Here is a 22,997-nt window from a genome sequence, read left to right on the forward strand (position 1 = left end):
TGCTCAGCCTGAACTGGCACCATTTATTGCACCTATAAATCTGGCTCTATCAGTAGTCCGGATGGTCATTGATGATGTTTACATGGGTATCCAGGATGAACTAAACAGCCTCCCAAAGGATGCTGGAGTTCTTGAAAAACTGCGGGCTGTCTTTGTTGGCTTTAGGAAGGGAGTTCAACATTTTGCAATTCATGTGGCAAGTATATTTTACGATTGGCGTTACGATGAAATTGAGGAGGGACACAGACTCGTTGACCAGATTTCAGACTATCACAAATATTACAGAGTTACTAAGGATAAGCATGGAATGACTGCCATTGATTTTAGTGGTGGTGACTCTTCTTGGAATGGAGGCAGTATTTACTTCTGCCTCACTGATCAAGGTCAGTCTGAGTTCTGCATGGATTATTTTGTATCTAGTGATAAGAATTTTGGGAGGAGATGTTGGGACATTGATACACAAGGAAGCAAAGATATAATTCTTGGCATGGGAGAGTCACAACAATTAGAATATAAGACTCTACAGAAAAAAGTACTCATGTTCATACCAGCCGGCTCTGTGACAGTAGTTTCAGGTTATGAAGCTCTATCCTATTCAAGATATGGGAAATACAAAGGGAACAGAGATTCTAATCATTTTTTTGCAGTACAGACAGCACAGGACCAACATATGATTGAAGTCATGTTGAGTTACTATTACCAGCTTTATGGTGAACCAGGTGATGACACATTCTTCCTCGGTCCACAGAAAAGTTATGTTGAAGGCTCTGGTGGAAAAGACACATTTATTATTCCTGAAAACGGAGGGAAAACCATAATTAACAACTATGATCCTTCCAAAGCACTAGACACTCTTCATTTCAGTGTTGATTACAGTCACATTTCTGTGTCTAAATCTGGGAATGATGTTGTGTTAATGTATGAGGACAGCCATACTGTGACCATAAAAGAATGGTTTTTAGGGGAAACGTATCGTCATATGAACATGATGTCAGGAGACGGAGTCTTGTTTGAGATTTCCTCTACTGTGATTTCTTCTGTTAAGCTGGTGGCCAAAGGAATTAACAAGATGTTTAAAACATATGGCGAAACTGTGAACACATCACAGCCACTTTTACATACAGTTATAAACATTTTAGGGTCTCGGTATGATGACGTGCTTATTGGAAATGGAGAGAAGAATCTGATAGATGGAGGAGGAGGTGGAGATTATTTGATTGGTGGTGAAGGAGAGGACATATATATGGTAAAACCCTTAAAACAATCTTCAGCATTGATTGAAAATTACTCCAGAGACAATACAACAGATCTGGCTATAATAGAAGCAAATCTTGACACATTTAAAGTCAGGGTGGAAGGTAACAATATTGTTCTGAATGCTCTCCATGATGATACAGCCATCCATGTGACTTTAGTGAACTGGTTCAGATCACCAGCAGACAGACACTTGTTTGTCATCACAAAAGATGTGGTCACTTTCACAATCTCAGATAACAAGGCTGACTGCCTGCAGAATGATCCTTTCGCCAAGTGCATAAGAAGTCACAGCATTGACTACAGCAACTCCCCATCTGCTCTGGTGGTGGACCTTCAGGAGGACGAGGCTCTCCACAGTGTGACGGAGGTCCACGGGTCAGAGTTTAATGATGTCATCAGAGGGAACAAAGAATACAATATATTCACTCCAGGAAGAGGAAATGATTTCATTCAGGGTAGAGAAGGAGAGGACTGGTATGTCATCACACCAGGCCAAGGAGTGAAAACCATCAACAATCAATCGCCAGATCGAGCTATGGACGTCCTCTTCCTGAAAGAACAATACCAGCACATAGCATGTACTTGTGAGGGACAGAACATCAACATTTTGGTGTATGGAAGAAAAGATGTTATTTTACAGAACTGGTTTGAGTCAAAGAGTTATCAGCACCTGCAGATCAGAACCAGTGATGGAATAACAGCTGGACTGATGTCCAACCTCAGCAGCTGCAGCGAGTCTTTGATGTTTCCCTTAACTGTTGATTACAGAAACCAGAATCCTGAACCACTTCACTCACTCCAAACATATCTTCAGAAACAGTCAATTAATGCAGTTAACATAGAAGACTTTACTTTTGATGACTGTTTCAGATATAGAAGCAAAGATTCGTCAGAGAGACTCCTCTGCGACTTCCAAGACAAAGTGATGAGGATGAATAATTTTGATTCAGTGAGAGAAATGTACGGCTCCTCAGGTTTTGACATCATGGTTGGGAACAGCAAAGAAAATGTGCTTGATCCTTACACTGGGGGTGCGCTGATGTTTGGAGGTGAAGGAAAAGACACTTACATCATCAAACGTGGATATGGAAACGATGTAATGATTGATAACTTTGCAGAAGATGATAACATTGATACTGTGTTAGTTGATATAGATTTCCTCGATGGCAGCCAAGTCACACTGGACGCATCAACAGGTGATCTGAATGTGTCGATTACAACAATGGGGGAACAATTAACATTCAGTCTGCTAAACTACAATAATGGCTACCAACATCAGCACATAGACTTTCAGAGTTCTGACGGAGTGCATTTTAAATTGAAATCACTAAACTCAACTGGAGATGTCCCCCTCTTTAAGACTGAAGCTTTCAAAGTGACTCTGAAACAATCACAGATTGACTGTCATTTGGATCTCAACTCTCACAGAAATTTGTCAAAGGTCCATACAGTGCAAGGCTGTCCGTCCCAGTCCAATGACATACTAGGTAATGATCAGAGCAATGCTCTGATTGGTGGCTGGAAGGATGACGCCTTGGATGGAGGTGAAGGAGATGACACACTGATTGGAGGGAATGGAGCTGACATCCTGATTGGTGGCTTGGGAGATGACACTCTTTATGGTGAGGATGGAAATGACACTATGATGGGAAACTCTGGCTGGGACGTCTTCATTCCTGGACCAGGGGCAGATCTAGTGGATGGAGGTCCTGGCAGAGACACCGTTCTGTACCGGGGTGATCATGAGAAGGGTAAAGGGGTTTATGTCAACCTGTTGACTGGACAGGGCCGCTATGCTGATGCTGAGGGGGACGTGTTGAAGGACGTAGAGACTGTGATCGGCACCATCTACTCTGATATCTTGGTGTCTGGTTATGAAAGTTCCCTTCTCAGAGGTTCGGACGGCAACGACATCTTGGTGTCGACTGGTGGAGATTACCTGGTTGGGGGTGATGGAAGTGACATTTATATGTTGGCTTTCCACAATGGCTCAGTCACCATTGACAACTGTGCTAAGGACAATGCTACAGATGTCTTGTATTTAAACTCATACTCAACACCAATATTTGACTGCCAACATTTATCTGGCAGAGTTCTCCTGACTTTCTTTGGACTAAACCAAACTACTGTAAAGATTGCACTGCAAGGCTGGATCAGTGATGAAACTGAATGTGGCCATTTGATGGTGGTTTTCAGAGAGGTGGAGGTGTCAGTGGACCGGCTGCTACAAGAGTGTCAGTTAAGAGAGAAGGAACGGGTTTGGTCATTAGTCATAATTTGTGTTATCTGCATCAGTCTTGCCCTCTTCCACTGTGTTTTCATTATACAAATGTTTAGAAAATCAACTAAAGGGGCACAACAACAAAAGACACAGGAACAAACAGAAACAAATGTTGATGCCGAGTCAGTTTCCATGATGGCTGATTGAATGTAGATTTCTGTGGATGAAATTGTATCTTTGACTCTGGTCTGGGTACACTGCCAAACTGAATTGCCCTTTCGGGATAAATAAAGTTGTCTGAGTCTGAGTCTGAGAATCTCTGAAATTTCATTCCTCACTGGTCATTTAATTTTCATTAATCAATTGCAGTTTTTAATTGTCATTGTTTATGTTACTTTGATCATATGCTAACATAGGATGGAGGAATGGTAAAAGCTCACAGCAGGTCAGAACATTTGATGAATCAAATTGACAAACCTGAGCATGGTGGCTGAACTGGATCACAGAAAATAATAAATCATTTGGATGTTGAAGAATATTTAATTTAACTGTCATAGTTTGGGCACATAAAGATAAGCATAACATTGGACTCATCACTGTTGTTGTAGAAATAAAAGACACAATCTGTGTCTCTGAAGCAACTTTAAAGTGAAGTCTGATGAGGCCAAAGAAATACTTCTGACACCACTAAATGTACTTGGGAAAATTGGTCTTTGATATTTAGGTAAATTTCACCCAAGGTAAACATATCATTATTACCCCAATTATCCATTATCACTGTTGTTTGGGTGACATAACATCTAGGACCCTACTCATGTATTGGGCCATGTGCCTATTCATCTTAGCCGCTATGATGCCTGACAGGAGCTTCCATGTTGTACAAAGGCAGGTTATTGGCAAGTAGTTGGATGGGATCGTACCCTTCTGGGGGTCCTTCATGATCAGGACTGTCTGCCCTTGGGTCAAGTCCTGATGGGTGGGTCCTATCCATCAGCAGTTGGTTCATTTGTGCTGCCAGGCATTCATGGAGTGTAGTTAGTTTCTTTAGCCAGTAGGTGTGGATCATGTCCGGGCCCGGCACTGTCCAGCTCTTCATACCTGACACTCATTCTTGGATGTCTGCCATTGTAATGGTTACTGGATCTTGTTCTGGGAGATTGCTGTGGTCTGCTCTTAGATCCACTAGCCACTGGGCATTGGTGTTATGTGATGCCTCCTTCTCCCATATGCTCTTCCAGTATTGTACAGTCTCAGCCCTGGGTGGATCTGTTCTCATGTTATTACCTTGCCACTGAGAGTACACTTTGGATGGTTCGGTGGAGAATATCCTATTTATTCTCCTGGCTTCTGCTTCTCCTGTGTATCTCTTTAGGTGGGTAGCCTTGGCAGTCTCCAGTGCCTCAGGTATAGACAGTTTGTTGTACTTCCTAGGTATCCCTTTCGTCCCTGCACCTCTGTAGCTCTGAGAGTTGACTAACTTCTCTCTGTGTTGCCTTGATCTTGGCCTCCAGCCTCCTTCTCCATGGAGGGTAATGCTCTTTTTGGCTTATGGTGTTCATCTTGTAGCCAAGCATCTCTAGGATCACTGTTGCTGTGGCATATATCAGCTGATTGGTCTCAGTTATGGTCCTAGTAGGGATAGCACATAGTGCTGCATTCATATCCTCTAGCAGACTTTCAGAGGGTACTTTGTCACTTAGCCTTGGTAATCAGCTACGGGGGTGCCGGGTGTCCAGCTTAGTCATGATAGTCATTCTTAGGTCAGTCGCCCTTGTGTTAAGGTTGTAAGGGCTTGTTGGGGCTTGGTACCCAATGTTGGAGTGTGGGGAGGATGATGATGTCTCTCCTCTGACCTGTCGTCCTGGCTCTCCCTTGCCATAGCATGTTCATTGTATCTCATCAATCTCTAGTTGTGATAGCAGTTGTTGTTTGTGGATGTTGGAACACTGAGCTAGTAGTTGTTTCTTTGTCAGCTTAGATGTTGGGTTTCGAAGCATCCATATATCCCACAACCTCTGCATGTAGCCCCTCTCATCGGGGTTACTTGTATAGTAGCATTCCAACAGATCCCTATTCTCTGCCCTACTCCATCTATGTCTTGTTCCAGTAGCCCATTTCTCATCATGGTGTCCTGGTTCCCCAACACCTGACGTGGACCTTGTTGACCCGGGTGTCGTTCAAGCCGGTATGACTCTCGAATTTACGGTTTCACTCGTACTGATGTAGGCCAGCAGCATCAAGGACCTTGCCTAAGGGTCCACACTGGATATGTGTTACCCCGCCCTGGTCGGGTTTTGACTTTGGCACAGGAGGTCGGGATTTGAACCCCCGACACCCCCAATATATATATATATATATATATATATATATATATATATATATATATATATATTAGGGATGTGCCCGAATACAAATACATTATTCGGCAAAGCACAAATAGTGGGTTTTATACGAATATTTGTTTCATACAAATGTTTTAAAAATTATTTGTTGGGAGTGTTCCCGAGAGATAAAGCTGAGCTACTGACACATGCAAAGTGATTCAAAGGGACTCTCCATAACCTGTTGTTCCCCTTCTCCTTTCCACAAAGTTAGGTTGTAAAAAATAGACAATAAATGAAAAGTGCAAAGCAATAATTGCCTTTGAAGTTCCTCCCTACATGTTACATGGTATGCTGTGTCTGTGTTATGGGTGTATAAATAGGTAGAGGTCTGTCTACAAAGAGGCGATGAGTTTTGTAGACTCCAGTTTAGTTTTTGGACTTTTTCTCTAATCTTTGATTTTTGCTGAAATATTGGATCATTTGAACATTTATTGAAATGAAAGCATGTGAGAAGTTTAGAGGGAAAAATCACTATTTGGTGGAGCTGTTAACAACTCATAGACATGTGAAATGTGACCCCGACTACACACTGCTTTTTGTAAGACGTCAAAAGCCAAAAAGGTTGGAAACCACTGGTTTCATCTTTAACAATGTGTTGTATTTTAAAAGCTTGTTCCTCAAAAGTACCTCAAAATTGTACTTAAGTACAGTACTTGAGTAAATGTACTTAGTTACTTTGCATCACTGCCTGTTTCAAAGTCTGGAAATATGTGATTGTGCTGCCCAAGTGGGCAAAAAGTAGATTGAGTTGTTGAAGGAGGAGGACTGAACACAGACTTGTTTGTTTAATCAATTTCTTCTTTATTTAAACAGCATTGTGCTGAACCAAAGTTTTGACTTATGCCTTCATGAAGGACCAAACAGGTTGAGTTGAAAACTACTGTTTATACATTTCCAAACATCACACAAGGCATCTTATAGGACAATCACATCATTTGGTAATCAAGCCATCTTCTGTGTCACCTGCATTGCCACCTGTGTTTGCTTTACTCATTATAATGGCACCATCTTAAGTTAATATACATCAATCCAGCCAAAAGAACGAACCAAAACTCAAATTCCAGTATAATTTCCAAAAGTCAAACTCTTCATACTGTCCATATGGAGAGTGTGTTTAATTTATGTATCCAGAATGCTTCACATTTCAAAAGCAATAGATCCAGATTGCCACCTCGCTTATTGTAAAGCACTAATACACTAGAAATTGTGTTTGACAAAAAAGTAAATTGAATCAATTATCTTTTTAGTCTTAGAGATATTTTGGTTCGTCTCATATGGAATTTTCCAGTTTATAAAATATCTTTATCAAAGGATATAAAAATAGCTTTGTTTAGGTAGATTACAATGAAAACATTAATTAAATTGTTTGAACCACAGAAATCACATGCATATTCAGTTTAAACATTTCCAAAACATAATTTACCAGATATATTTTAGAAAATATTTAAGAGGCCCTTTCAACATATTCATATGATGTACTATTATAATATTTGTCAGATTTTTTCTTTTTTAAACTGGGTGAACTTTAATGTTGAAATTCATTTCTAATTGTTATGTATTGATCTCTAAGTAATTCACTTTTAAACCACAAAGAAAAAGCACTTGTAAGTAAAATTGTGCAAGAAACAGAATTTACAGACTTTTTTTCTACTTTTTTCTTACTTTATTGTATTTTTTGCATGTATACTTTTAACTGAGAGTTTTACATTTCTTTAAATTATTAATAGATATTTCCATCAGTGTTTTCAACCATATAAGTCTGAACTGTAGACATGGTGGACCCTACAACTTGTTCTTTTTACTTTTATTGTTTTAGGCAAGAAAACTGTTGAAATCCTTTTAGCACAAATGTTTTAAAGCGGATTTTTGTTCTGATCATTTTAAAGCATACTTGACTAAAACACAGAGCAGATACAGTATGTTTGTCATATCTGTCATCAGGTCAAAAATCTCAGTTGAGTAAAATATGTATAATGTATATAATTGTAATAAAAGGGTAAGATTTGATATTTTCGGTTTGGTGTTAAACGTCAAGAGTTGTTGTATTTTTATCAGTCACACAGTCAGGTAGTTGAAACAGTATTTATTGACTGCTATTCACTGGATGTAAAAATACTTAATTACAAGTAAAAATCCTGTGTTTAAAATCCCATAAATGTATAGAAGTATTACTACCAAAATTTACTTAAAGCAGTAAAGTAAAAGAGTACTAATTTTGCAGAAAATCGGTCTGTGAGTGATATATTAAAATGCTGCTTATACACTGAATCGCCAGCATTAATAGTGTACTTTGTTAAATTTATTTAATATATCAGTCACAGCCCAATTTTCTGTAAAATTTGTACTTTTAGCTTACTCTAGTACTTTAAGTAAATGTAGCTGGTAATACTTGTATATTTTTACCTACTGTAAGTAGGATTAATGCAGGATTTTACCTGTAATTCAGTATTTTTACATTGTAGTACTGATACTTTTACTAAAGGGTCTGAGTACTTCTTCCACCACTGCAGGTCACAGAATCTGAAGGGTCACCAGATGCGGTGTAACACTTGTTGACAGTGAATATTATCATCGTGCTTCAGTTTCCTTGAACTTGTAGTTTCAGGTTTTGGTGAAATGAAAGTGAAAGCGGCCTCCTGCAGTCAGACTCTCCGCTGCTTTCAGTCGGTCGGTATTTGGACCGGACGGCGGAATGATGGAGGAGTATCTGTGTCCTCCGGTGACCGTGGAGGGCGACTGGACTCCGGCTCAGACCAGAACCCTGAAGAACAAACTGCAGCTTTACTTCGGGAGCAAGAAGAAGTCAAACGGAGGAGACTGCCGGGTGGAGCTGGATGACGGAGCTCCGACAGCCGCAGTTTACTTCAGATCAGAGGAGGGTGAGTCTCTGCGGAAACCTGCAGCTTTAGAAGCTGCCAGTTTCTCACTGAAATCTCATTTTAATACTTTATAAAGTCGTAAAGATTCAAATAGTCCAAAAAAAGAAAGTGACACCGAGTTTGGTCCGTCCGAAACTGTGTTCAACTTATTTGATAAAAGCATAAACAAATATACAATTCAGCCCGGAAGTATTTATACAATATGATAAGTTAATGTTAAGGCCATCAGTTTTAATTGTTTCTCCTTCTATTCTGAGCCTCATCGACCGTTACTATGGAGACGAAGAAAGTCCACTTTGTGTTACGCTACAAAACTTTTATTTACTAATATATATGCTGTTTACTTTTAATTACTGAATTTTTGTGTGCAGCTGGTTCATTGAGTACCCCCACCCCATTCACACACACACACACACACACACACACACTTGATATATTCAGTAGATATATCTTTTTATGACCCTATTTTACAACCCTACTTTGCACACTGGAAGAACTGCAACTGTTGTGCTGATTTGTATCAAGCTGCAAAAAATATTAGTTTTTTTCCTAGAATTTGAAGCTGTAAATACTGAATTGAGTGTACACTGAGGAGTTTAAGGGGATGGTTAACACATTTGTCTAATCAGATATTAAATATCTAATTGTAAAAATGGGTGAAATTTTTTCCTTTCTGCTGTCACCAAGTGCTTCTCATGGAGGAATGTTGGGTCTTTGTAAATTAAAGAGTACGGTTCAGACCTGCTCTATGTGAAAAGTGCCCTGAGATAACTTTTGTTTTGATTTGGCGTTTTTATAAAAATTGAAATTGAAATGAATTGAATTGAATTTTTTTCCCCATATCTGACAGCGTCCCCTGTTGTTGACTATATTCACATGATAGCTGAGGTCAGGAGCTCTCTATAACAGTTGGTCCCATGTCTGAAGCCCCTTTTGTTGCTAAATTATAAGCCTTCAAACATGCACCGAGGTCAAGGTTCAAAGGTCAGTATTTCAAAGTAGAATCTTCATACTGACATATATTACTCTCCAGGTTAAGACCTTTTAATTTTCTCATTTCATTGACGCAAGCCATCCCAGGCACAGTTTCACAGAGCACTTTGAAGGCCCAATATATAAAACAGAGCTTACTGTTAGTTGCTTTTTCTTTTTAGCGGAAATAGTGACCAAAATCACCTTCAGATATTACAATACTGCTGACAATCTACTACATGACTACAGGCTTGGGTAGTACAGGGCTGAAAAGGCCAAACGGTTCTCATTTCCAGGTCATCAAATCCCAACGCATGCATAGATAACTATTCACACAACCCTGGTAAGGGTTCAACATCTGTTGGGATATTTGTTCTGACACAACTGTTTAATGTGATTTCAGTGAGACAACGAGTCCTCGCAAAGGAAAACCATGAAATCATCCTGGAGAATAAAACTATCAAGTTACGGCTGGTTTCTGCATCAGTAAGTAGAGTTTAGATTAACAGGAAGGTTTGAAGAAGTTTGTGTATCATTTTAACTTTCAACATGTTGGAGTCAGATTAAAGGACACGTTAAAACATCAGTCAGGTGTCCATAGTAACAGTGAAAGAGGTTTTCCTCACTGTAATCATTCCTCCTGTTCATTCTGACTGTGAAGGCAGCAGGAAGTTGGACTTTAGCACTCTGTTCTTCTTCTGCTGTTGCTGTTTGTGTGTTTTGGAGGCTACAGGCTGACAGGGTGTTGCTCCTCTGTGCTACAGTCATAACCTGACTGACTGGCACAGCAGCCTGCTGCACAGATTAATGATTAACTAATGATGACGATAATATTTCATTCTGAGGTTTACGAGACCATAAAAACATCCAGGTGATAACATGCAGGATGTCACAGGAAAAGTATCATCTTAAAACTCTGTTGAAACAGCACCAACAGTCAGGAAACAGAATATTCACCACTGAAACTAACTGCAGGAGCCTGAAGTTAAACATTAATGTAGTGAGCAGCAGTAAAGATGTCATGTGCAGGTTGACTCTTTATATATCAGATAATTTATGAGTTCAGATATCAAACACTTTGCTGAACACAGAAACTACCTGATGTTCCTTTTGTTTCTTTGCACATTTTATTTGTGCAAATGTGATTTAATTCTCAAGGGTGTAAAACCTTCAGCAACAGATTTTGCTTTTTTATGTTGAATAAATTCAAATGAGTGGATGGCAAAATGTGTAAAATTTAAAGGACCATTCCTGTGTTTTGGCTCTTTTAGCCCATTACAGATGAAGGGTTGAGGGTTTAATTCCCTCAAGTTCTTCATCGGGTTCATTATAAATGTTTTGATAATCGATTCATCATCATGAAGTCATTTTTAAAACAAACATTCCAGAAACTTTCTGGTTCCAGCTTCTCCAATGTGAAGATTTGCTGCTTTTCTTTCTTTTACATCATTGTAAACTGAATATTTTTGGGTTTTCATGACATTTTGTGGACAAAACAATGAAACAATCAAAAAATAATCTGCAGATGAATCAATCATGAAAATAATATTAGACATATTTTGGGATTTGCCTGAAGCTTGATCATATACCTTGATCATTGAATGGTGAAGACACCATTCAATGATGAGATATTGTTGTATATGTATTCTTTAACTTTTTGAAATGTTTTTATTTCATCTTCTTCTTTATAATGTGTTGTATGCTGACTGTGAAATTACTTCTCTGACACTTTTCTCTTCTTCATGTCTGTAAGTACTGAAGGTGAAACTGCGGCAGAAGTTGCTGCTTTGTTTGAATTCACACTGAGACATCCGAGCTAAACTCTTTACATCTTGAATAGTTTACAGTCTGCATGTAAAATAGATTTTTAGACTTTTTTCTCTGCCATCGTTTCATTCTGTGCGATTAAAACTTTGTTTTTGTTTTTCCTCCTCAGAGTCCGAAGAACAGTGACGACGTCTCAGGTAAAACTCTGCTGCTTTGGTTTTATGGTCACAGTTTCCTTTTTTAATGTCATATTAATTTACTCTCATCAAATATTGATATGTGTAATCCTGCTTTCATTTAATATGGTTGACAAGCTCTTTGAAAGGGATTAAAAGGAGAAACTTAACATTTTTCCCATATTACAGCAGAAAAAATAGGTTTTAAACAATGAAATAAAATGTTTTCTATTGACTTTGGTTTGAAATGAGATATTTTATGAGCACGTTGATGTTTTATTTCTGCTGTGGACGTTCTTGTGTTTCATCATGTTCATGTGTGCAGATAAACAATGAAAACTGGACAAACCTGATTCTCTCGACTCTTAGATTCATCGACAGATTCAAAGACTCAGAAGTCAGAAGTTGAACCTGGAAATGGAGCTTCTGCCGAGAACAAAGAGGGTAAAAACAGACTGTGTTTATATAAAAAATACACAGTAAAACTACAGGAAGTTTACACTGAAAATGTCATATTTTTAAAATTCAGTTATTATTTTATGTGTTGGTAAAGTCCTGCTAATTTCTGAGGAATTTAACCAAAAAATTCTTATCACATGATCCATGTTCTTGGTTTTTGTGGAGCTTTCAGCCACATCTCATGGCCTTCATCAGCAGATGCAGTTTGCTCAGTGGAAGTTATAAAGTAATCTGTAACCATGAACAGTGTCAAGCTCAGTTTCCTATAAATTTCTTGAAAGAACTTCATGTATTTTATTTAATGTTTTATTGTCTTGTTCAAATATCAAATTTTATTTATTAATTTTAATTAATTTATTATGTATTCATTTTTGTTTTGGCTTAATTTTGTTTTTAATCCTGTTTTGTATAAAACTGTGGGCTGCAATTCTATAGATATAAAGTTAATATTATTAATAATTTGGCACAATTATATGTAAGGCAGAGCTCAATTGGTCCACTTCCAATTAACTAATTAGTCAGTGTAACCTACAAGTCCTTTAGTCAGTGTACTGCAGGTCAGCTGAAAATGTGAAAATGTGCAATTGAGTTTCAATAAATTGTAATAAATTCAAAATATATACATATTTACTTGGTTTTAAGTAGAGAAGTTTTTTCAAGTAAATCAACAACTGCTTTTAAACTCAACACAACTAAACTCAAATAACTTTCTCAGAACTTTCGCCATTATTAATATCAAATTATGTAGATTGTATTGTTCTTTGGAGGAAATTATTAGGAAATAACCAGGTAAATATACTGTTAACAAGTTTTTAAATATGATGGTAGAGAAGGCAGATGATGCAGGTTTTTATTTTTCTCCTCTCAGGTTCAGAGTCCGTTCAGAGCGTTGCGGTGGTGTTGGACAACGTCTCAGACAAAATGTCCAGAGATCTGCTGTCGATGCTGGTGGAGAACATCTCAGGGTTGGACGAGAGCAGCTACAGTCTGGAGATCATCTGGGAGACCAACCAAGCCGTGGTCACCTTCAGCAGCCCTGCAGGTAGGAAACAGTCACCAAGACCAGGTTTTCATCAGGTTTCTTTTGAGTCTTTAACACCCTCTCCTGTAGACTTGAAATGTGGCTGTAAAATCTTTATAGTTTTGTCCTTTATTGTCAACAACTCTCAAAACTTCGAAATATAATGAACTTTATTTACAAAGTGACTTTTTGTACAATTTTGAAAAACTTAAAACAACAGTTAATCCAGACTGGATACTCTGGACTGGATTTGATACATTTATGAACCATTTATAGACTATTTCCTGTCAAATACTCCCAGTATTCTTCTCTCAGTAGAGGAACATGCCAGGGTTGTCCATTATCACCACGTCTGTTCGCTACCACCATTAGAAATCACTTTCAAAGCATAGAACTGCATTCCTGTTGAAGTGGATACAAACATTTTAATAACTTTTAGTATCTTGGGGTTGAAATAGCACTAAATGTTACAGCTGTGTTTGAAAATGTTTGTATTTTTGGATGACAATATCGATCTGTCGGTCCATCACATCCACCTTCATCTGGGAAGAAAAACCACAGAATTAGAAACAGCCAAATCCATCGAAATATTCAATGTAATTTCCATCAGCCAGCAATGATTGGTCTGCCAGAGAGGGTAGACAGAGCTAACACAACAGACTCACTCTTCAACTCACTTGTGTGTGAGGCAGCACCAGGTGCCAACTGACGACACTGTTTGGGTCTCTGTGAAGTGAGGTTCCAAAACACACCTGCATTTACCACTTATCACCATAGGTGCCGCCAAAGAGAACAAAACAGAGATCTTTGAGATTGTTAATTTAACATGTGTGTCTGTCATTTTGCAGTAAAACTCTTTTAACCTTTCACCTGTTGAGCCTGTTCTAGTCTTAAATGAGTAATCTGGAGTTTTTTGCAGATGTGGAGAAGTTCCTCACTGTGAGTCAGAACAGCCAGAAGCTGGAGAAACACGAACTGACTGCTCGGCCGCTGGAGGCAGCAAAGAGTGTCCGAGTGGAGAGTCTTCCGCCGACTGTGGTTAAAGGTACACAAACTGTTAAAATCAGTGTTTCACCAAAAACTAGCCTTGGATGTGGAGCAGTGGAAGACAAATAGTGGCCACTGGACCAAATCTGGCCCTCCAGAAAATATATTTGGCCCCCTGATGAAAGCTTAAGTTTTCACTTTAATAATTTGCATCAAAACTTTTACATTTATTTTTACAAATCTCCTGTAGGTAACAAAATAAACACAAGGCTCATGTAAATCCCAATCAATATGTTACTTCTATACTGTCCCCACAGCAGGGTTAGTAAAGTACATCTAATAAACCTACCAGGAGTAAAATTCCCATACTGTTTTAATTCCACAACTTTAACCTATTGAACCATACAAAAACAAACAGATGGCAGTTGACCAGAAATGGGGTATTCATGCCAATTTTTTCTAAGGCAACAAAAACAATAAAATGCAATACAGAACATATATTTGTGTATGAGAACATCATGGAGCGACCAGGTACCTGATAAGATGATCAATCACATTGTGTTGCCTCATAAATTTGTCACATTATTCCCTCAGTGCCGCCTTTGGTTTCAGTAATCCAGGTTTTGGAAAGAGTTACAAGTTTTCTACTTGCAGCATTTTTGCTATTGTGGTTAAAAATTCTTTATTTTTAATTCCTTTCCAGACTTGTTGGAGCTGTATTTTGAGAAGAATTGGAGTTTGCCGGATCATATCATCATGATCCCGGATGAACAGGCTGCCATTGTCACGTTCAATGATCCTAAAGGTTTTATATTTAGCTTTACTACTGATATACTGATGACTCACTGTTATTTGTTAAAGTGTATTCTAACTTATAAATGTTTAGAAGTAATAAGTCTAATGAAACTGGACTTATTTGGACTTGAAGATGCTGGCAAGCTCCGAGACGTCTTTAAGACCAAACAAAGAGACATATACTATTTGGCCAAAAGTATGTGGACACCCAAACATTCCATTGTGCAGGCCAGTCAACTTCTTCCACACCAAACTGGGAAAAGCAATTCTTTATGGAGCTTGCTTTGTGTACGGGGACATTGTATTTATTTCTTTCCTGTTTCAACATGACAAACTGTTGACACAAAGTTGGAAGAACACTTCTGTCTGAAATATCAGATTTTGTAGAATTAAGGTTTTCTTTCATTGGAACCAAACCAGGAAAAAATCCCCAGATATTAAGTTGACAAACATTAGGGCAAGGATGTCCACATAGTTTTGGCCTTTTAGTACATCCTATGACCTGGATGAATCTTAAACTTAAAACAAAATCAATATTATTTAAATACCTTGTAGCTACAACCACTTACCTGAGTTTTTTTTTTTCTCTATTCCCTGTATTGCTGCAGTTGTTGAAAGCATTTGCATAAAAGAAGACTATGTGATGCGATCCATCCCTGTGAAGGTGTATCCTTACTATGAGTCCCTGGGCACCGCCTTGTACGGCAAAGAACGACCAACATGGAAAATGCCCGAGCCCTTCACAGAGTGTGTTCACCACGCTGTCTGGAAATTCCTCCTAATGAAGAATCTTATAAAAAGCATCAATGAACAGATGCGTCCGTACTTCTGCAGTGTGGACTTGGATAACCCTGAGGTGAAACTCAGCCCTCTCCCGAGTTTTTTGAGGCAGAAAGATCTGACTGCCGAACACGTGGATAACTGGATGAGTACTGCCCAAAAAGCCTTCCGTCAGCAAATGGCTCAGTACACGGCCTTCGAATGTCCAATGAACGCACCTGCGTGGGAAACTGCAGAGAATGATGTACGCTCCTTTGTCAGGGAAGATGCCATCCTGGTGCTGGATGCATCCAGGGAGATTTTGACTGTGGCTGGCCAGGCTGACAATATAAAACAAATCAGGGCTCCTGTGGAGAGCATCGTTCTCAAAGCCATGAATCAGATTGAACAGTGCACAAATGGTGTTTCTGAGGTAATGAATTTGTCCCCTGCAATGTTCTACATCCTTTTTCTTCCAGTAGAGGTAGTTTACAGTCTGCATGTAAAACACGTTTAGACTTTTTTTCTCTGCCATCGTTTTATTCTGTGTGAATAAAACTTTGTTTTTGTTTTTCCTCCTCAGAGCCCGACAAACAGTGATGATGTCTCAGGTAAAAATCTGTCTGCTGCTCTGGTTTTTATGGTCACAGTGTCCTTTTTTAACAACGTTATATTGATTTACTCTCATCAAATACTGATGTGTGCGATCCTGCTATCATTGAATATGGTTGACAAGCTCTTCAAAAGGGATTAAAACATGAATAAAGTTATAAAGTAATCTGTAACCATGTACTGTGTCAAGCTCAGTTTCTTGCAAATTTCTGGAAAGAACTTCATGTATTTCATTCAATTGAATTTATTGCATTGTTCAAGTGTCAAATTTTATTTATTAATTATTTTTGTTTTGGCTGAATTTTGTTTTTAATCCTGTTGTGTATATAACTTTGGGCTGCATCTTTGCATGAACAGTGCTATGGATATAAATTTAATATTATTAATAATTTGGCACCATTATATATAAGGCACAGCTCGATTGGTCCACTCCCAATCAACTAATTACACAGTGTAACCTACAAGTCCTTAAGTCAGTGTACAGCAAGTGAACTGAAAATGCAAAAATGTGCCATGGAGTTCTTTGATAATAAATTAATAAATACATATTTACTTGGGTTTAAGTAGAGAAGTTTTTTCAAGTAAATCAACAACTGCTTTAAAACTCAACACAACTAAACTCGAACAACTGTTTAAGAATTTTCTCCATAATAGATAACAAATTATATGGATTATATTGTTCTTTGTGGGAAAGTCTTAGGAAATAACCTGTGAAATATACTGTTACCATAGACTGTAAGAAATATGGACGTAGCCATCCATTGGTTTTGAGGCAGTTTTGAAGCTCAAAGTGGGCGGCTCCATCTGTCACCATCTTGGCAGTTCCTGACTCTGCCTCAATCCCAGCTAATCCAAAATGGGCAAAGAGGTGAAGCTGAGGCGGGCCGAATGAATTATGCAAAACTTTATAGCTTAATCAAATTTAAATGTGTGAGTTATAAAAAATTCACCCCTGTACAGTTGTTTTAAAAGGGGAAACTGGCTATAGAACTAATTTCTGCAGAAAAATTGGGCAGTTTAAAATGGGGATCTATGGGGATTGACTTGCTTTTGGAGCCAGCCTCAAGTGGCCATTCGAGGAACTGCAGTTTTTTGCACTTTGCATTGGCTTCATTATTTAGCCCCAGAGGTTTCTGCTTGACTCTGACCCAATTTTTCTTGGTAATTTTGCATTGACTTGTTCATCCAAATTTTCCTTTTTTAATGTTCAAACAAATGCAGATGAATTCCTTTAATGAAAATAATGGTAGAGAAGGCAGATGATGCAGGTTTTTATTTTTCTCCTCTCAGGTTCAGAGTCCGTTCAGAGCGTTGCGGTGGTGTTGAACAACGTCTCAGACAAAATGTCCAGAGATCTGCTGTCGATGCTGGTGGAGAACATCTCAGGGTTGGACGAGAGCAGCTACAGTCTGGAGATCATCTGGGAGACCAACCAAGCCGTGGTCACCTTCAGCAGCCCTGCAGGTAGGAAACAGTCACCAAGACCAGGTTTTCATCAGGTTTCTTTTGAGTCTTTAACACCCTCTCCTGTAGATTTGAAATGTGGCTGTAAAATCTTTATAGTTTTGTCCTTTATTGTCAACCACTCTCCAAACTTCGAAACATAATGAACTTTATTTACAAAGTGACTTTTTGTACAATTTTGAAAAACTTAAAACAACAGTTAATCCAGACTGGATACTCTGGACTGGATTTGATACATTTATGAACCATTTATAGACTATTTCCTGTCAAATACTCCCAGTATTCTTCTCTCAGTAGAGGAACACGCCAGGGTTGTCCATTATCACCACGTCTGTTCGCTACCACCATTAGAAATCACTTTCAAAGCATAGAACTGCATTCCTGTTGAAGTGGATACAAACATTTTAATAACTTTTAGTATCTTGGGGTTGAAATAGCACTAAATGTTACAGCTGTGTTTGAAAATGTTTGTTTTTTTGGATGGCAATAACGATCTGTCGGTCCATCACATCCACCTTCATCTGGGAAGAAAAACCACAGAATTAGAAACAGCCAAATCCATCGAAATATTCAATGTAATTTCCATCAGCCAGCAATGATTGGTCTGCCAGAGAGGGTAGACAGAGCTAACACAACAGACTCACTCTTCAACTCACTTGTGTGTGAGGCAGCACCAGGTGCCAACTGCCAACTGACGACACTGTTTGGGTCTCTGTGAAGTGAGGTTCCAAAACACACCTGCATTTACCACTTATCACCATAGGTGCCGCTAAAGAGAACAAAACAGAGATCTTTGAGATTGTTAATTTAACATGTGTGTCTGTCATTTTGCAGTAAAACTCTTTTAACCTTTCACCCGTTGAGCCTGTTCCAGTCTTAAATGAGTAATCTGGAGTTTTTTGCAGATGTGGAGAAGTTCCTCACTGTGAGTCAGAACAGCCAGAAGCTGGAGAAACACGAACTGACCGCTCGGCCGCTGGAGGCAGCAAAGAGTGTCCGAGTGGAGAGTCTTCCGCCGACTGTGGTTAAAGGTACACAAACTGTTAAAATCAGTGTTTCACCAAAAACTAGCCTTGGATGTGGAGCAGTGGAAGACAAATAGTGGCCACTGGACCAAATCTGGCCCTCCAGAAAATATATTTGGCCTCCTGATGAAAGTTTAAGTATTCACTTTAATAATTTACATTTATTTTTACAAATCTACTGTAGGTAACAAAATAAACACAACGCTCATGTAAATCCCAATCAATATGTTACTTCTATACTGTCCCCACAGCAGGGTTAGTAAAGTACATCTAATAAACCTACCAGGAATAAAATTCCCATACTGTTTTAATTCCACAACTTTAACCTATTCAACCATAACAGATTTATATTTCACACAAACAAACAGATGGCAGTTGACCAGAAATGGGGTATTCATGCCAATTTTTTCTAAGGCAACAAAAACAATAAAATGCAATACAGAACATATATTTGTGTATGAGAACATCATGGAGCGACCAGGTACCTGATAAGATAATCAATCACATTGTGTTGCTTCATAAATTTGTCACATTATTCCCTCAGTGCAGCCTTTGGTTTCAGGTATCCAGGTTTTGGAAAGAGTTACAAGTTTTCTACTTGCAGCATTTTTGCTATTGTGGTTATTGTGGCTCTCAACCCAACCAGTCAAAGCAGATGGCCGCCCACCAAGAGCCGGGTTCTGCTTGAGGTTTCTACCCGTTAAAGGGGGGTTTTTCCTTACCGCTGTCGCCAAGTGCTGCTCATGGGGGAATCGTTTGGTCTCTGTAAATTAAAGAGTACGGTCTTGACCTGCTCTATGTGAAAAGTGCCTTGAGATGACTTTTGTTGTGATATGGCGCTATATAAATAAAAATTGATTGATTGAATTGATAAATTTGTCACATTATTCCCTCAGTGCAGCCTTTATTTTCAGTAATCCAGGTTTTGGAAACAGTTACAGGTTTTCTACTTGCAGCATTTTTGCTATTGTGGTTAAAAATTCTTTATTTCTAATTCCTTTCCAGACTTGTTGGAGCTGTATTTTGAGAAGAATTGGAGATTGCCGGATCATATCACCATGATCCCAGATGAACAGGCTGCCATTGTCACGTTCAATGATCCTAAAGGTTTTATATTTAGCTTTACTACTGATATACTGATGACTCACTGTTATTTGTTAAAGTGTATTTTAACTTTTAAATATTTAGAAGTAATAAGTCTAATGAAACTGGACTTATTTGGACTTGAAGATGCTGGCAAGCTCCGAGATGTCTTTAAGACCAAACAACAAGACATATACTATTTTGCCAAAAGTATGTGGACACCCAAACATTCCATTGTGCAGGCCAGTCAACTTCTTCCACACCAAACTGGGAAAAGCAATTCTTTATGGAGCTGGCTTTGTGTACGAGGACATTGTATTTATTTCTTTCCTCTTTCAACATGACAAACTGTTGACACAAAGTTGGAAGAACACTTTTGTCTGAAATATCAGATTTTGTAGAATTAAGGTTTTCTTTCATTGGAACCAAACCAGGAAAAAAATCCCCAGATATTAAGTTGACAAACATTAGGGCAAGGATGTCCACATAGTTTTGGCCTTTTAGTACATCCTATGACCTGGATGAATCTTAAACTTAAAACAAAATCAATATTATTTAAATACCTTGTAGCTACAACCACTTACCTGAGTTTTTTTTTTCTCTATTCCCTGTATTGCTGCAGTTGTTGAAAGCATTTGCATAAAAGAAGACTATGTGATGCGATCCATCCCTGTGAAGGTGTATCCTTACTATGAGTCCCTGGGCACCGCCTTGTACGGCAAAGAACGACCAACATGGAAAATGCCCGAGCCCTTCACAGAGTGTGTTCACCACGCTGTCTGGAAATTCCTCCTAATGAAGAATCTTATAAAAAGCATCAATGAACAGATGCGTCCGTACTTCTGCAGTGTGGACTTGGATAACCCTGAGGTGAAACTCAGCCCTCTCCCAAGTTTTTTGAGGCAGAAAGATCTGACTGCCGAACACGTGGATAACTGGATGAGTACTGCCCAAAAAGCCTTCCGTCAGCAAATGGCTCACTACACAGCCTTTGAATGTCCAGCGAACACACCTGCGTGGAAAGCTGTGGAGAAAGAAGTACGCTCAGTTGTCAGGGAAGATGCTGCCTTGGTGCTGGATACATCCAGGGGGACTTTGACTGTGGCTGGCCAGGCTGACAATATAAAACAAATCAGGGCTCCTGTGGAGAGCATCGTTCTTAAAGCCATGAATCAGATTGAACAGCGCACAAATTCTGTTTCTGAGGTAATGAATTTGTCCCCTGCAGTGTTCTACATCCTGAAGCAGGACGGGTTGCAGAAAGCAGCACTGGACATTTCCCCTGAGATGAGCCTCTCTTACACTGATGACACCCACAAGTTAACCATTTCAGGACTCCCTGCAGAAGTTTTCAAGACAAAATCATGGATCTTAGAGAGGAATGTGCGTATGAGTAAAAAGCAGCTCGATATCCCCCCACGTCTTCTAGACTTTCTCAGGACAGTTGATCCCATGGACATGTCCCAGGATATGTTCACATCCCAAGGCATCAGTGCCATCTACAGCGTTGAGAGCAAAGGGGTTTTCCTGTTGGGGAGTTCTGACCGTGCCCTTGATGACGCAGAGAGTAAGATAAAGATGGCTTTGTCTTTTGACACTCTAGATGTGGAAGACCACGGAGTTCTGAAACTCCACAACTGGGTGGACCTGAACCAAAAGTTGTTAGACATCTACAACTCCTCAAAGAAAAGAACAGTGGACATTCAGCTCCACCCAGAGAGAAGAGATAAAGTAACAGTGGCAGGCTTCCGGAATCCAGTGAAAGAAGTCAGCCGCAGTCTGAAAGAATTCATCGTGAACTACTCACAAGTTCAAGAAACCTTTCGTGTCGAGTCCTTTGCTGTTGTTCTTTTTATGGAAAAGAAAAAATCACAAGATTGCTCCAATATTGCCAAAGATAATGATGTAACATTCCATTATGATTCAGAGAGGCCACGAATTATCATTGCTGGGGCTCGTCTTCACGTCCAGAAAGCCAAATCCTGCTTTAAGGAACTGACCAGTGCTCTCTTCACTGACAACTTCATCGTGGACAAGCCTGGAGCTAAGAAATATTTCCAGTCTCAAGGAAGCCTGTTCCTGTCTACATTAATGACGGAGTTCAGCTGTATGGTGGTGCTGCGTTCAGAGAATCAAGAGGAAGAGGAAGAAGAGAACTATGATACCGTGAGTGTCCTGGCCACAGCTGTGAACAAAGAGTTCATTGACCTTGAACCTACAATGACAATACCACAGCAGGCAGGCAGAAGAGGCAGAAGGAGTTTGAGGTAAATTAAAGAAGCATTTCTTATTGTAATGAACTTTTACTGTTGATTAGAATTTACTGCAAGAATTTAGAGATGGGTGAATATTTAAGGGAGCAGTGTTAGTTGTTGACGCAGATGAAAAGATGGATATTAGATTCTTCTCTGTGTGTCCAGTTCAGACACAAGTCCAGGGCATGTTTGCCTAGCTTAGCACAAAGAATGACAGCAGGAGGAAACTGCTAGCCCAACAAAGGATGTTGCAGTATCAAATTTTCAAGCTGCAATTATTGTGGGTCAAAATATTACGATACAAACGGTATTATCACAATAATCATTTAAGTTTTCTCAAATCCTACTATTAATCCTGAAATATGATTAAATTACATCATTTATTTTACTCTCTGAATATGATCAATATATTTCAGCTTTGTTGGACTCATAAGAAATAACATCAATAAAAAACAAACAAACTTAAAGTAGATTGTTGTTGTTTTGTGAATCTTTCTTGATTGATTGAGTGCAAGACCTTTGTTGTAAGTTTTATCTGCTGGGTGTTAAACAGTTAAATTAATTTTTAAAAGGCAAAGAATTTTCTTGGCTCAGGCCACTAGTGCTGACTGCTGCTCTACACACCTTCTCCACATCAGAGCCCGGTTCTCTGCTGTGGTTATTCTGTGTCTTTCTGACCAGTAGAAAGCTGCTTCTTTTTGGGTAAACAAAATAAAACTGCTGATAAAGGCAGGAGAGCTGCTCTGTCTTCTGAAAACAACAATAAGTACAACAGTAATGGAATGGTTGGCAGTATTGATACCATCCATTTTTACCTCTGTATATCATAAAAAGGTATACCAGCACACCTCTACCCCCAACGATTCCAACACTGTCTGATT

General features: G+C 39.0%; 1 protein-coding gene across 1 annotated transcript in view; it reads left to right on the plus strand.

Annotated features, from left to right (window-relative positions):
• The first annotated feature begins 8,241 nt into the window (after positions 1-8,241).
• Positions 8,242-22,997, plus strand: part of LOC121903765 (protein mono-ADP-ribosyltransferase PARP14-like) — a 32,567-nt gene continuing 17,811 nt past the window's right edge. The window contains exons 1-13 of the mRNA XM_042421136.1: positions 8,242-8,741; positions 10,117-10,199; positions 11,650-11,677; positions 12,026-12,100; positions 12,984-13,157; positions 14,056-14,181; positions 14,827-14,928; positions 15,527-16,110; positions 16,261-16,288; positions 17,580-17,753; positions 18,659-18,784; positions 19,784-19,885; positions 20,484-22,128. Of these exons, the coding sequence (XP_042277070.1) occupies positions 8,555-8,741; positions 10,117-10,199; positions 11,650-11,677; positions 12,026-12,100; positions 12,984-13,157; positions 14,056-14,181; positions 14,827-14,928; positions 15,527-16,110; positions 16,261-16,288; positions 17,580-17,753; positions 18,659-18,784; positions 19,784-19,885; positions 20,484-22,128 (3,434 nt within the window). The 5' untranslated portion in view covers positions 8,242-8,554. The remainder of the gene's footprint in view (positions 8,742-10,116; positions 10,200-11,649; positions 11,678-12,025; positions 12,101-12,983; positions 13,158-14,055; positions 14,182-14,826; positions 14,929-15,526; positions 16,111-16,260; positions 16,289-17,579; positions 17,754-18,658; positions 18,785-19,783; positions 19,886-20,483; positions 22,129-22,997) is intronic.

Source organism: Thunnus maccoyii, chromosome 9 (assembly GCF_910596095.1).
Source record: "Thunnus maccoyii chromosome 9, fThuMac1.1, whole genome shotgun sequence".
Taxonomy (NCBI): domain Eukaryota; kingdom Metazoa; phylum Chordata; class Actinopteri; order Scombriformes; family Scombridae; genus Thunnus; species Thunnus maccoyii.